General features: G+C 39.5%; 2 protein-coding genes across 2 annotated transcripts in view; both read right to left on the reverse strand.

Moving 5' to 3' along the window:
• Rab14 (RAS oncogene family member Rab14) overlaps positions 1–13,670 on the reverse strand; it is a 512,826-nt gene that overhangs the window by 409,030 nt on the left and 90,126 nt on the right. The gene's annotated exons all lie outside the window — the stretch shown is intronic.
• LOC145406759 (microfibril-associated glycoprotein 4-like) overlaps positions 1–13,670 on the reverse strand; it is a 29,645-nt gene that overhangs the window by 4,488 nt on the left and 11,487 nt on the right. The window contains exon 5 of the mRNA XM_080277856.1: positions 2,660–2,836. Within this exon, the coding sequence (XP_080133982.1) occupies positions 2,660–2,836 (177 nt within the window). The remainder of the gene's footprint in view (positions 1–2,659; positions 2,837–13,670) is intronic.

Genomic DNA, 13,670 nt, shown 5'->3' on the forward strand with positions numbered 1-13,670 from the left:
GAACAGTTACATTAGAATGCATGTAAGAATTCTCGACGGTGTCTAGCCGCCGGACTGCCTGTCGGAACCAAAACGGGTCGTGTGAATCGGCCCTTAGACTGTGTAAGAACGAGAATATCTCGTAATTGGTTGTATGGACCTTGTGGTTGTGATTGTTGTGAAGGCGTTTTAATGACTGGATAGGGACAGTGTTTATTCAATATTTATTTACTTACTGCAGATAAATGGAATAACTTTTGCTGAAAAGTGTAGGTAGGCCAGGCTGAGATATTTGTGGTAGTGGTCATGTTGGCGATGTTGTTAGCGGTGGGTAGCTGTAAAAGTGAAACTACGCCAGATACTTAGTACTGAGAGGCAGGTTACTTTCCTTGGTTGATACTTGTGGTTAGTGGTGGAGGCAGATTGTAATATTATTAGTGGATAGCGGGAGTGGTAATGGCTTTGATGGTCGCAGGTATTCATGCTTGAGTAGCAGTGGTTATGAATCTAATAATCTGGCGGGGAAAGCAGAGAAAGTCGTGAAACTCTGATGAGGCAAGTCAGAAGGGTCTCTCTCTCTCTCTCTCTCTCTCTCTCTCTCTCTCTCTCTCTGTCTCTCTCTCTCTCTCTAAGTGTGTGTGTGTGTGTGTGTGTGTGTGTGCGCGCGACTTTGTGTGCGACTTTTGTGTGCGTGCATGTATGCGTGCCTAAAAGCGTGCCCGCTGCCCATCCAACTTGTGTTCTGTGTTTTAGAGTGACGGCAAATAAAATGCGACTGGAAACAGACAGTGATTTGCATAAGTCAAGGTGATGGTGAAAAGGAGACAGGTAACTATGGTAGCACCCTAAATAGCAGTGACTCTGGCTGCAGTGGCGGACAGAGCAGTGATAATGATAGATGCAGCAGTGTTAATAATGGACGTAGGAGTGAAGTTTTGTGACGATGGCTGTGGGGAGAGTTGATGCCTGGGTTGGTAGGGGCTGTCTCAGTAATAGTGATAATGATAACACCTTCGCGTGAGGCACTGGAGGGGACATTAAGGAGGGGAGTGAGAGCGGTGGGGGGAAGCACAGATTTCTCCCAGGGAAAGTCCGAGTGTACACGACTTTCTAGAGCCACTCAAAACTATAATGATTCCCTACAGTGGTTATTGCTTCCTTGAGAATTCTTTTATGGGACTGTAATATCTTTTGCACACACCGGTAAGGATTTTCATATACCATTATTACTGACAGCAACTGCTTTGTAAGTTAAGGTGTAAACGTTGATGGTAAAGCTTGAACTTGAAAGTCAAGGGTAGGGAAAAAAAAATCCAATTAATTTATCCAGAAAACACAAACATCTACTACCGTGGTAATTTTTCTGATATTACCCCTTATGGTAGGTTTGGGGTTGGCTTTGTGACTTCATACGCCTCGCTTTTCAACGGTACTTGGCTACGCTACTGAGGTCCACTCCAGGATCATTCCACACTTTTGAAAATTCCTGGTATAGTCCTTCACAAACATGCGTGTTCTTCGACTGTCTGCGTCGCGGCATGAAATCGTCAGAACCACGTTCGAAACGGTCCATTATTCTGCGTGACTTAGTTATCAGGAGATTAGTGCAGTGATTGATGGTTAATATGTAAGTGGTTACTTGTGGTGTTTGAACTTTACTTTAAGTCGTCAAGTCCAATAACATCCATCTCCTTCAATTATGGCCAATATTGGGTTAATTGGAAACGTCATTTTCAGATTCGTTATTGGACAGTTAGATCCAGTGAGACCATTCACATAGGCTACTCTAGATCTAAATAATTCCACTGAAGTCTGTTGGCTTCCCTCCCTCCTTTTTTTTTTTTTTTTTTATCATGTCAGCCATGTCCAGAACCAGACAGATCTATTCACGTTCATTTGTGTCAGTTTAAATCTAATCTAGTAATTAAAATAAACTAAAGCCCATTAAAAAGTCATTTCTGGTGAGGTGTCATCTGTTAGATTGCTGTTGTATGGATATTTAGCTTAAATCAAACTGATTCTGCTGTATTTGGGCTACTTTCCGTGGGTATTTCCAGATTCTTCCAGAATGACTAAATACCGGTATATGTAGATTAATTTAAATGGATTTGGGTCGGAGTTATGTGCACAATATCAACTCATCACTTGCAGTGTGTGTTTTTTTTTTTTTTTTTTTTGAAGGGGGGGGGGGATGGAGATGTAGGAGGGGATAAAAGGGTGAGTGAACAGACAGGAGAGGGTACGCAGATGGGCCGGGATGGTGATGGTGGTGGTAGTCGTGGTGGATGGGAGCGTTACAGTCTTTGAGAATGGGTATTGGAAATTATGTAGTACTGACGAGGTGAATGTTAACATCAAGGAAGTCTCGAAGCAGAACAAGAACAGAAAGTAAGCAAACATTTCTCATATACCTGGCGTCTGGTGATAGATTATTATTATTATTATTTTTGCTCCTTTTGCTCAGTAACAGCGTTTACCCAAAGCTTATTATAGCCATCCAGTTTAATGTACAGTAGTTCATTTTGATTGCGTCATCTGATTTCAGGGTGATAAAGCTAAGCACGCTAAAAATTAACTCGTTCTCCTGCCATCAGTCTAGAGTCAACATTTTCTTCCCAGATCAAATCCCATCATTATCTAATTTTTGATCTGTAAATCAAACTGCTAAACCAGTACTGACCCGCGTTGCCGAAGTAGACGTTGGCGTGGTAGAGTCGGTATGCGTCCCTCTCTGAGCCGACCCTGAAGCCCCTGTACCTGGCGAACCTCTTGTTGCCCGACCAGTCCTCCAACTCAATGTGTAATTCGTACTGCGTCTGGTTGTCCACGTTGGTGAGGGCCCATAGCAGAATGTTGCCTGTGGGCCCCCAGACACCCACCCACCCTAGTCCTTCAGTCTCATCACTCACGCAACACAGCACAGCACAACAAAGAACTGCTACAAGTGGATAACTATATGCACTGTACTAAAGGTAACTACGGCTGAATTATGCAGAGGTATTGTCAAAAGGTGTTGCAAGGTGCAGTAAAGACGAGTTGGGTAGGGAGGAGTGCACAAGTAAGTACTGTCAGAGTGATGGGAAGTAATTGTTAGCTTACTGTGTCTTGTCTGTGTTTGGAGTCAGTAACTGTCATTCATAAATGTTTTGCAAGTTTTGTGTACCGAATTATTAATCTTGGGTAACCTACTTATACGTCATTAATTGTTGGTGTCAGTTCCTAATACAGAAAGTTTGTGTTAGCCGAGGTATGATTCAGTCAGGGAATCGCTTGCCTTATGCTCCAGTCATCTATACTATATATATATGTATGTATGTATATAGTTTTCTGAGTCTGTTTGATTAGTTACTTAATGGAGTAGTTTGGTATAATGCAATATAATGAATCCGTTTGTTTACTGAATGAGTCAGTGGTCATGTCTTGGAAAAGTGAGTGTCAGTCGTTCTGTTGTTCAGTCTGTGAAACAGTTTGTCTAGTCAGTTCAGTAAAGCTATCATGTTATAGTTTAGTTAGTCACACTTTAGTTAGTCATATTTTAGTTAGTGACCCAGTGTTCAGGTAATGATTTAGACTGAGCCTGAGTTAGTCATTCTAGTCAAACTTTTGATGGGGGAAGGATCTGCAATAGGTTAAGGATGTTTCCTTTGAAGGGGGAAGGATCTCCAATAAATAAAGGATGTTTCCTTTTCTGCTCAGAAAGAAAAAAAAAAGGTAAAAATAGCAAAGCACGCTCATTCCGGCTCCCATGTTGAACATCTTGGTCGTCCTTGAAGATGGGCAGGACTAGATTCTTAAATTTTGTTTATTTAAATGGGAAATTATAATTTGTTGGTATCATTACAAGAGCAGGATGGACCTGGGAGGTGAATGCAGTTACTTTAATCTTTGTATTGGTTAAATGGACGTAAACCGAAGGGGTAGGTGGGCAAAATGAAGGCTTGTTATGCTCTTGTTATGAAGTCATATAGTCAGCTTATTCAGTCAGTCAGGCGTGATATATTCCAGCCATCCTTTAGGTCATTTATTGAGTCAGTCTGTTCACCTAGTGAGCATATCTTGCTGATGTTCATATATGAGTCAGTCCGTGCAGTCTTTGGGTTAATGGGTTCACCTTGTGAATTACGGCAGTGCAAATTCAATTCAGTTCATTCAGTGAATCAGTTATAATCCATTCCGTGAGTCATTCTGTTTAAAATTTGAACCGGTACTGTGTATTAGTCTGTGTATGCATTTATTAAATGTATGAAAAAGAAATTTAGTGAGAAATCAATTTTGCTAGGTTAGTGAGTCAGTCGAATCAGTCAATGAGTCATTTTAGAGAAAATCTGTCTCTGATTAGTCAGTCTTGTCGGTGAACAAGTACCCTGTTAGTAACTTTATTCTTTGTGAGCCAGTCAGTTCAGTCAGTGAGTAATATTGTTCAGACAGTATGTCAAATTTCAATTAGTGAATTAGTCTGCTCAGTGAATTATTCTGCTTAGTCAATGTACTCGGTGAATCAGTGAATTCAGAGTAGACTTATTTAGTCATCCAGTCAAGCCACTCAGAGCCGTTTCTTTAGTGTATTATTACATCTGTTGAGTCATTGTATCACTGCATTCAGTTAGTCAGCAAATCAGTGTTTGGATACTGATTCAGTAAATTCAGTCACCGAGTCGTACTGTTGAATCTGTAAGAGTGTCTACTCAGTCAGTCAGTCTTCATTTAGAGCCAGTATATTTAGTGAATAAAACTGTGTCTTCACCTCAGTCTGTTTGTATGTACAGTATGCTTGATGGTCGTATAGCTGTTATGTCATAATGTACATTATTTAGTCTGTTTCCTGTTTTATTCTGTCGGTGAACCAGGTAAGTCTGTTGATAGGTGTATTATTTTAGTTTGTGATTTAAGCAGTTGAGGTAATGTTTCAGTTTGTTTAGAGAGTGAATTAATCATTTCTCACAGTGAGACTTTCTGTTCAGTCAGGTCTTCAGTGTATGCAGTTAAGGAAGTCAGTCTGTATTCAGTGGATCACTTTGTTCATCACTTTCAGTTAGACAGTCTGTTGAGTCAGTGAATCAGTCCGTTCAGTCAGTTAATAATTCTGTTTATTTAATCACCGATCTTTCACTGAAGCAATCTGTGAAGCCACTGGGTTAGTCTGTTCAGTCAGTGAATCCATCTCTGCGGACTGTTAGTCTGTTCAGTCAGTGCTTCATTACACTACATTCAGTCAGGGAATAAATAATATTTATTTACATACAGTAGTCCGTCAGTCAAGAAATCCTTTTTAAGCAGTGATTCAGTCAGTTCAGTCAGTGAATCAGTATTTCGGCACTGAGTTAGTAGGTTTAGACGGTAATTATTCTGTTCAGACAGGGTGTCAGTCTAATCGGTCAGCAAATTGGGTCCGTTAAGTTATTGTCAGTCTTTTCAGTCAGTGAAGTAACTCATGCAGAGTGTGTGTGTTATTTCATAATTGAGACATTCTCTTCAGTCACAGCCAGCTTAGTCTCGTGCTGAATATGTTCAGTCAGTGGCCATTGAGACATTCTCTTCAGTCACAGCCAGCTTAGTCTCGTGCTGAATATGTTCAGTCAGTGGCCATCTCTTCAGTGTTTAAAGAATGAGTCAGTCAGTTACGATCTGTTCAGTTAGTATCCACGCACTGTGTCAGGTTTCAGTGTAGTGTTTAGTTTGTTAAACAAATCATCCACTCGATCCATTCAGTAAGTCATTCCATTCACTGAGTCAGTCTGTTCAGGTGGAGTCTGTTTAGTAAGTTTGTGCCAGTCATTATCAGCCCATTCAGTCAAGAAATAGGATCCTCCACCACTGAATTAATATTTAGTCATTGAATCAATGTATTCTGTTAGGGAGTTATTTTTCTTCACTGCCTGCTTGCCTAGTCAGTGAATCCATAATCAGTTAGAGAAGCAACGCACGTGTATTTAGTCATTGCGTCAGTCTGTTTTGTCAGTGAATTGATCTAAGTTAATCAACAATTTCATTAATATTATGAATAATTTTATTACCGTCACTGAGTATCTGTTCAGTCTGTGAGTCACTATTCAACCAGTGAACCGATCTGTCCAGTCGGAGCTCATTTATTGAGACTTCACTGCATTTAAATGCCAGTCGGTTCAGTCAGCTAATAGACTTATCACTGTGCCATGTTCAGTATGTTCTGTATGTTCAGAGAGTAAATTAGTCACTGAGTCATTCGTATTCTTTATTTAGGGGGTCAGTTCAGCCAGTGAATCTTTTCAGTGAACTAATCAGTCTGTTAGTAAGTGAATTTATGTCGTCGGTCATTAAACCAATATAGTCTGTCAGTGAGCTATTCATTTTTAGTAGGCTATGTGAACCGTTGCGTTCAGTAGTTAATGAGTCAGTCAGTCCAGTTAGTAAATCAGTGTGTTGTTAGTGACTTTGTCTCTTCAGTCTGCGAGTCAATTTTTAAGTAAGAGAGGTGGTCTGTCATAGCTAGTCAGTATTCAGTTGGTAAATCAGTCGCTTCATTTAAAGAATCATAAACAGTCTTCGGTCTTTTCTGTCAGTAAGTCAGTCTTCTGTCATTTCTGTCAGTAAGTCGGTTTAATCATGTGTTTGATTAATTTGTTTAGCCTGAATCAGTATTTAGTCCGTGAATCAGTCTGACCAGTCTGTCACTTCGAACAGTAGCCCTTTTGTCAGACTGTGGTAATGTAATGTATTAGGATTATCTGGCTCACCACCATTATTGCACATTTTACCTCATCAGGAGTCACAGCAGGGGGTAATGTGCATCTCAGTAGTCATGAGTCAATGTCAGTTGTGTCATCAGTATAATTTCGTTAGTCACACCAAATCGGTCTGTTAAAGTTTGATCTGTTTTAAACCACTATCTGTTGTCCTCTTTGCCTTTTCCAGTTTTGTTGTAAACCGCTTCTTTTTTGTTTATTTTCTGCCATCCCTGCCGATTCACTATGTCTTTACAGTAAAAGTAATCTGTTTTGCTTACAATCTGTATCCATTAAGTTAAACCTTATTAAAATTGGTGTCATCTCTCTGTTGTCCTTACAAGTCATGTTTGCGGTGAGGTGCTGTCAGACTAGTAAAGAGTCACCATCGGCTTTCTTAAGAGTTTCTGTAAACCTTGTTGAGTCGCTGTTATTTTTGTGATAAGGTCTGACATCCTGAAGGTCACAACTATTTATTTATATATATATATATATATATATATACACACACACTCAGTGGAATATATTATATATAATATATTCCACTGAGTTATTCATGTTCACGTCATTCACCAAGAGTTATAGCATTAATACCTGTAAATCATTCATAGGCAAGTGAAATATGATCAGCTTTGTCGGTCGCTGTCAGGAGATTAGTGTTTCAGTCATATGTCAGCTTTTGAGATCAGTTATCCAGACGTGTAAGTTGCAGTAGGTCATGTTTGATTCATGGTCAGTCTTGTCTAGTAATTTTATATTTGTTTTGTGAACACATTTAATTCGTACTGAGTAACAGGAAGTCTTATTGTAAGACAGTGTCTTGTCAGCTACTGTTAATTGTTATATGAACCACTTTAAGTTTCGTTGTAAATCACTGTCAGTCATTCTGTGAGTCATTGTTGATCTGATACGTATATCAGTTGTCAGTCTTTGTGAGTTTTTGTTGGTCTTATGAATCGCTGTTAGTCTTGTGAATAATTTTCTCTCGCAGACTCGCTGTCAGTCATTTCCATTCTAGTTCAGAGTGTCGGTCGTGTTATTACTGTGCATAATTATTATCGGTCGTAATGAGTCACAGTCAGTCTCGTTCTTAGCTTCTTTCTGTTTTCCTGCAAGTTAATAATTTTCATTCTTGTTTGTGACGGTTTTTCTGAGTCACAGTCACGCTGGTTAAAAGTTATTGTCATCCGTTCCTTAAGTAAAACCATTGTCAGTCACGGTATAAGTCACTGTCAATTTTGTTTTGAATTAGCCAGTTATGTAGAGCAAAAGTATCGCATTATTGAGTCTTCCAGTCTGTTGTAAGTCATCATGAAATTTGTGTGTCTGCCAATCGTATTAAGAGCAGTTACCATGTTAGTGAGTCAACACCAGCCTTTTGACGATTTGCTGACTTCATAATGAGTCACTAGTCACTGTTGTCAAGCTGCTCGTGAAGAACTTAGTTTATCATGAGTAACTCATTCTACTCGTGGGTCGATGTTGGGCTTGTTAGTCACTCTTACTTATGTTGAGTCGTATCATTTACTGATCACTTTAAGTCTGTCAGGTTTGTTGTATAACATTCAGTTTTGTGAGCTGCTGTGTTGCTTGAGATGAGTCGTCCAATCATGTGAGCGTCTGTCATCCTTACTCAGCCTTTCGAGTGTTACTGTCACTTGCATTGAGATGCGTCAAGAAAAATTAAATACAGTCAACGAGTCACCTCCAGTATTATTAGTTACTCGCAGCGTTGTTAGTGCATTCTAGTCATACTGAATTACATTAGTTTTCTGCTGTGACGGATAATTATTAGCCACTCATTTCTTCCATAGGTCACTGTCAGTCTTACGCTGAGTTGCTTGAGTCATTGTCTCGTGAGGTAGCTGCTGTCAGCCTACCAGAGTTTTGTTGTGAGTCAGTGATAGTCTTGTGATTTAAGTCTCGTCTCACTGGAAGTCAGTGTCGGTCTTTTGAATCACGTAGTCACACTGTGAGTTACTGACACTTAAGGTGAGTCAGTGCCAGTGTTAACCATTGCCAATATTGTTTTAACTGAGTCTTGTGAATCATTATCACTGCTATGAAGTATGGTCAATCATGTTTTGAATCACCTAGTCACACTGTGAGTTACTGGCACTTAATGTGAGTCAGTGTCAGTGTTAACCATTGCCAGCATTATTATAACTGAGTCTTATGAATCATTATCAGTACTGTGAAGTATTGTCAGTCATATTTGGTCACTGAGTCATCTTACAAGTGTCAGTCTTGTGAGTTCGTAATTTCGTCTTTCCCTGAGTCATTGTTCCTCTTGCCGTGAGTCAGTATTACCCTTTCTCTGAGTCACTCAGTTTGCAGTTTTCTCTTAGGCTGGTTAGTTAAGCTGTTTTGTATATTATTGTAAATTATGAATTATTGTCAGTTTTTTAAAATCATTGTCAGTCTTGTGACTTGTTGTGTGGCAAAGTCAACTGGTACCTAGAAATGCCACTTTGTCGCAGGGAACAGGCTTCCTTGTGAGTGCTTAGAGGTCTGTGCATAAAATATGTCATTTTCAGTCATACTGTTGAATAATTATCCGTCTTGCTAGGAGTCATTGTCAGTTTTGCTGTCTGTCAGTGTTAATCTTACTGTAAGTCACTGTAAGTCATAACGTAATGTAAGTTACAGTCTCTTGTCGAGTCAGTCAGAGTTTCCCCAAGTTAATGTTTTTCCTGCTCTGAGTCATAGCCAGTCTTGCAGTAAATCAATGTCAGTCGTCCTGTGAGTCACTTTTTAATAATTATCGTCGTGAGTCACTGTCAGTCTTGATGAGCCAGAATCATTTTACTTTGGGTCGTCACTCCGCTGAGTCCATGTGAGCCTTGTGTTGTCAGTGACTGTGAGTTAGTGTTTTAGCCTCTCATTGTTGTAAATGATGTTAGTCTTGCTGTAAGTCACTGTAGTCAGTCAGTCATACTGTGAGTCAATCAATACTGCTGTGAGTTGTTACAGTCTTCCTGTTAATTAATTCATAAAGTTTGCTAAGTCATACAGTATTGCCTGTTTCTGACTCCGTTGTGAGTCTGGTTCAGAGTTGCTGTGTGCCACTGTTAGTCTTGTTGTAAGTCATGGGTAGTCTTGTTGTGAATCAGTTGTTGTTAGTCTTGCCTCCAGTCAGTGTCAGTATTAGGCCAATTGTATGGACAACTGTCTATGTTGCTGTGAGTCGGTATTAATCCTGCTGCAAGGAATTGTTTAACCTGCTGTAAGTAATTATCAGTCTTACTGCGAGTCATTATCAGACTTGTTGGTCATTTTCAGCATTGCTGTAAGTTAAAATCAGTCTTCATATGAGTCATTTATTTTGTGAGTTTTTTATAGTTTGGGCCATTGGTAAACCTAGTTGTGTTGCAAATTTTTGTCAGAAATACTCTTCACTGTCAGTCTTACTGTGAATAATTCAGTCTTGCTGTGAATCTTTGTTGGTTTGCCTGTGAGTAATGGTCAGTTATTTTGACAGTCGCTGTGATCCTTACTGGTAGTTATTATCAGTGGATGTATCTCAGTGTTGGCCACAGCCATGTCGTATACCACTGTCATTCTTGATGTGTAATTATTAGTCATAATATAAGTCAGCCTTTTGATGGGGTAGGTCTTGTCGACAGCTGTCAGTTTTGTGAGTCGTTATTAGTCATGCTGAGAGTTATTCCTTATCTTGCTGAAAGTCGCTGTTAATATGTATTTCATATCAGTCCTAGTGAATTATCACTCATACTGCGAATTATCAGTCTTGCTAAAAGCTGTTTTCAGTACTACTCTGAGTGACTCAGACTTCTTGAGAATGGTATTTCGTATCAGTCTTGATGTGAGTCGTCCGTCTTGCTGTGAACAATGATTAGTCGTGTTGTGAGCTGTTTACAGTATTGCTCGGAGGTACTGTCAGCCTTTAAGGACTGATTTTTCAGTCATATAAGCCGATGTCATCTTTGCAGCAAGTCAGTCATTCTTACTTTGTCACTGGGAGTCTTATAGTGAATCACTGTTAGTCGTACTGTGAGTCGTTGTCAGTTACGGAGTCGTTGTCGGGCTTCCTGTGAGTCATTGCCAGTCATATTATGAGTAACTGACCGTCCCCGTCATTGTCAGTCTTGAAATATTGATAGTCTTACTGTGAGTAACAGCAAATCTTATTGTGAGTCATTGGCAGTCGTGAAATATTGTTAGTCTTACTGTGAAGAATCAAGAATCTTACTGAGAGTCATCGGCAGTCTTGAAATATGGATAGTCTTTCTGTGAGCCACTCTCTTTTACTGAGTCATTGTTGGTCTTGCTGAGTCATTATCATTCATACCGTAAGTTATCGTAAATCAATGACAGTCCTACTGTGAGTAATTGTTAATCTTACTTTAAGTTTTTGTCAGTTCCTGAGTCACTGTCGAGCTTGCTGTGAGTCATTGTCAGTCTTACTGTGGGTTATTAACAGTCACTGTCATTGTCAGTCTTGAAATACTGTTAGTCTGATTGTGAATAATAGCAAATCTTACTATGAGTCATTATCAGTCTTGAAATAGGAATAGTCTTACTGTGAATAATAGCAAATCTTACTTCGAGTCATCGTCAGTTTTGAAATATTTTAAGTCTTACTGTGAATAATAGGAATTCTTACTGAGTCATTGTCAGTCTTGAACTGTGGATAGTCATACTATGAGTCACTCAGTCTTATTGAGCCATTGTCAGTCTTGCTGAGTCCATGTCATTCTTACTGTGAGTCATTGTCTGTCTTGCTGGGTCACGCAAAAACTACGTGTCATTGTCAGTCCTACTTTGAGTAATTGTCATTCTTGCTGTGGGTCGTTGTCAGCCTTAATATGAGTCATTGTTAGTCTTAAAATATTGTCAGTCTTACTATCAGTCATTTTCAGTCTTTATGTGAAATACTGTCAGTCTTGAAATATTGTTAGCCGCAGTGGGTCATTGCTAGTCTTACCGTGAGTCATTATCAGTCCTGCTGTACGTCAGTGTCAGTCTTGCTGTGAGTCATTGTTGACCATAAGTCATTGGTATGTCTTTTTGTGAGTCAATCTCATTCTTATTGTGATTCTCCCTCTCTGTCAGTCACTGTTTGTCTATCATTATCAGTCTTGCTGCGAGTAACTCAGTAGTGCTGACTCTGCTGAGTCGTTGTCAGTCTTGCTGCGAGTAACTCAGTAGTGCTGACTCTGCTGAGTCGTTGTCAGTCTTGCTGCGAGTAACTCAGTAGTGCTGAGTCGTTGTCAGTCTTGCTGCTGATAGGTCACTCAGCTTTTCTGGGTCATTCAGTCTCAGTAATTCATCGTCTGTCTTGCTTCTAGTCCTTGTCAGTCCTGTGAATTATAATTAGTGTTTCTGTGCGTCATTGTTTGACTTTTAATACATTAAATGTGTTCCCTTTGATCATTGTCATATTGCCGCTAGTTACCGTCTGCTGTACTGGTAATCTTACTTTGAGTCTTTGTCAGTTTTGAAATATTGATAGTCATTGTCAGTCTTGCTTATTCCTTGTTAGTCTTGAAGTATTGTTAGTCTTACCGTTAGTCATTGTCAGTCTTATTGTGAGTCTCTGTCAGTCAAGAAACAATTTTAGGCTAATCTTACTTTGAATCATCATCAGTCGTAATTTGAGTCACTGTCAACCTGTAATATTGTTGGTATTATAGTGAGTCATTTTCATTCTTACTGTGAGTATTTGTTATTCGTGCTGTGGTTCACTGTCAGTTTTGATAAGTAATTGTCGGCCTTGAAGTATCGGTAGTCTTCATATGAGTCATCATCAGTCTTGCTGTGAGTCATGGTCAGTCTTGCTGTGAGTCAGTGTCAGCTTTGTTATGAGTCATTTTCAGTCTGGCTGTGAGTCATTTTTAATATTACAAAGAGTCATTGCCATTCTGGCTGTGAGTCATTGACAGCCTTTCTGTGAGTCATGGTAAGTTTTGCTGTACTTCATTGACAGTCTTGCAGTGAGTCATTTTCAGTCTTGCTTAGTCATTATCAGTCTTGCAATGAGTTATTGTCAGGCTTGATGAGTTGTAAGTCTTGAAGTATTGTTAGTTTTAGTGTGAATCATTGCCGGTCTTGAAATGTTGTCAGTCTTACTGGGAATCATTATAAATATTGCCGTGTTGTTTTCAGTCATGCTGTAACACAGTCCACAGATGATAAATATATCACTCGAACTGTGAGTTACTGCAAGGCTCGTTGTTAGTCTGACATTCATGCTGTGAGTTACTCGTCTTGTTAATCATTACCAGCCATGGTGTGAGTTACTTTGAGTCTTACTGTAAATCTGTTGTAGTCTTATTGATTCACTGTTACGTTGTTAACTCAGCTGAGAGTCATTGTTTATCTTAAGACATATACCAGTAGACATTTTATATTTTGTCTGTCTGGGAGTCATTGTTAGTTTTGTTATCCGCAGACAGCCTTACAGATTCATTATCAGCCTTGCCGTTTGTTATTGCCAGCCATAATGAACCACTTTTAGTTTTGCTATTATTTACTATGACTCTTTACTGTGAGTTCATCCTGTAGTTAGTCCGCGAGTCACTGTTTTTAAGTCATAACATTCTCTTTTAATGCAGTTACCCTTGATTATTCCTAGTGTACGTTAGTCAGTCAGGGAGTCGCCTTTCAGAAAAGAAAGCAATCAGTTGGTCATTTCTCATATCTGTAACTCAGGCATTCAGCCAGTTCTTCCCTGAACCAACATCTTTCTCTAGTCAGTGAGTGGGTCACAATTCATTAATTCAGCACTTCATCATGGACTTACTGATTCAGAACTAGTATGAGTCTGCATATACACGGTTCAGTCATTGTGATGCATGGGTGAAGGTAGGTGACATACCGTTCAGTACGACACCGACTCATATATAACTTAAAAAAAAAAAAAATCGTGTTTTCAAGTCATTTGTTTACCCACTTTGCGTTCCACAGTTGCAAGTGTTTGAGTTCATACCTAACTATCATTACAGGCCTGAGTCAGGCTCGCAATGT

This window comes from Coenobita brevimanus, chromosome 71, assembly GCF_032717465.1.
Source record: "Coenobita brevimanus isolate Jiangsu-jjx chromosome 71, ASM3271746v2, whole genome shotgun sequence".
NCBI lineage: Eukaryota > Metazoa > Arthropoda > Malacostraca > Decapoda > Coenobitidae > Coenobita > Coenobita brevimanus.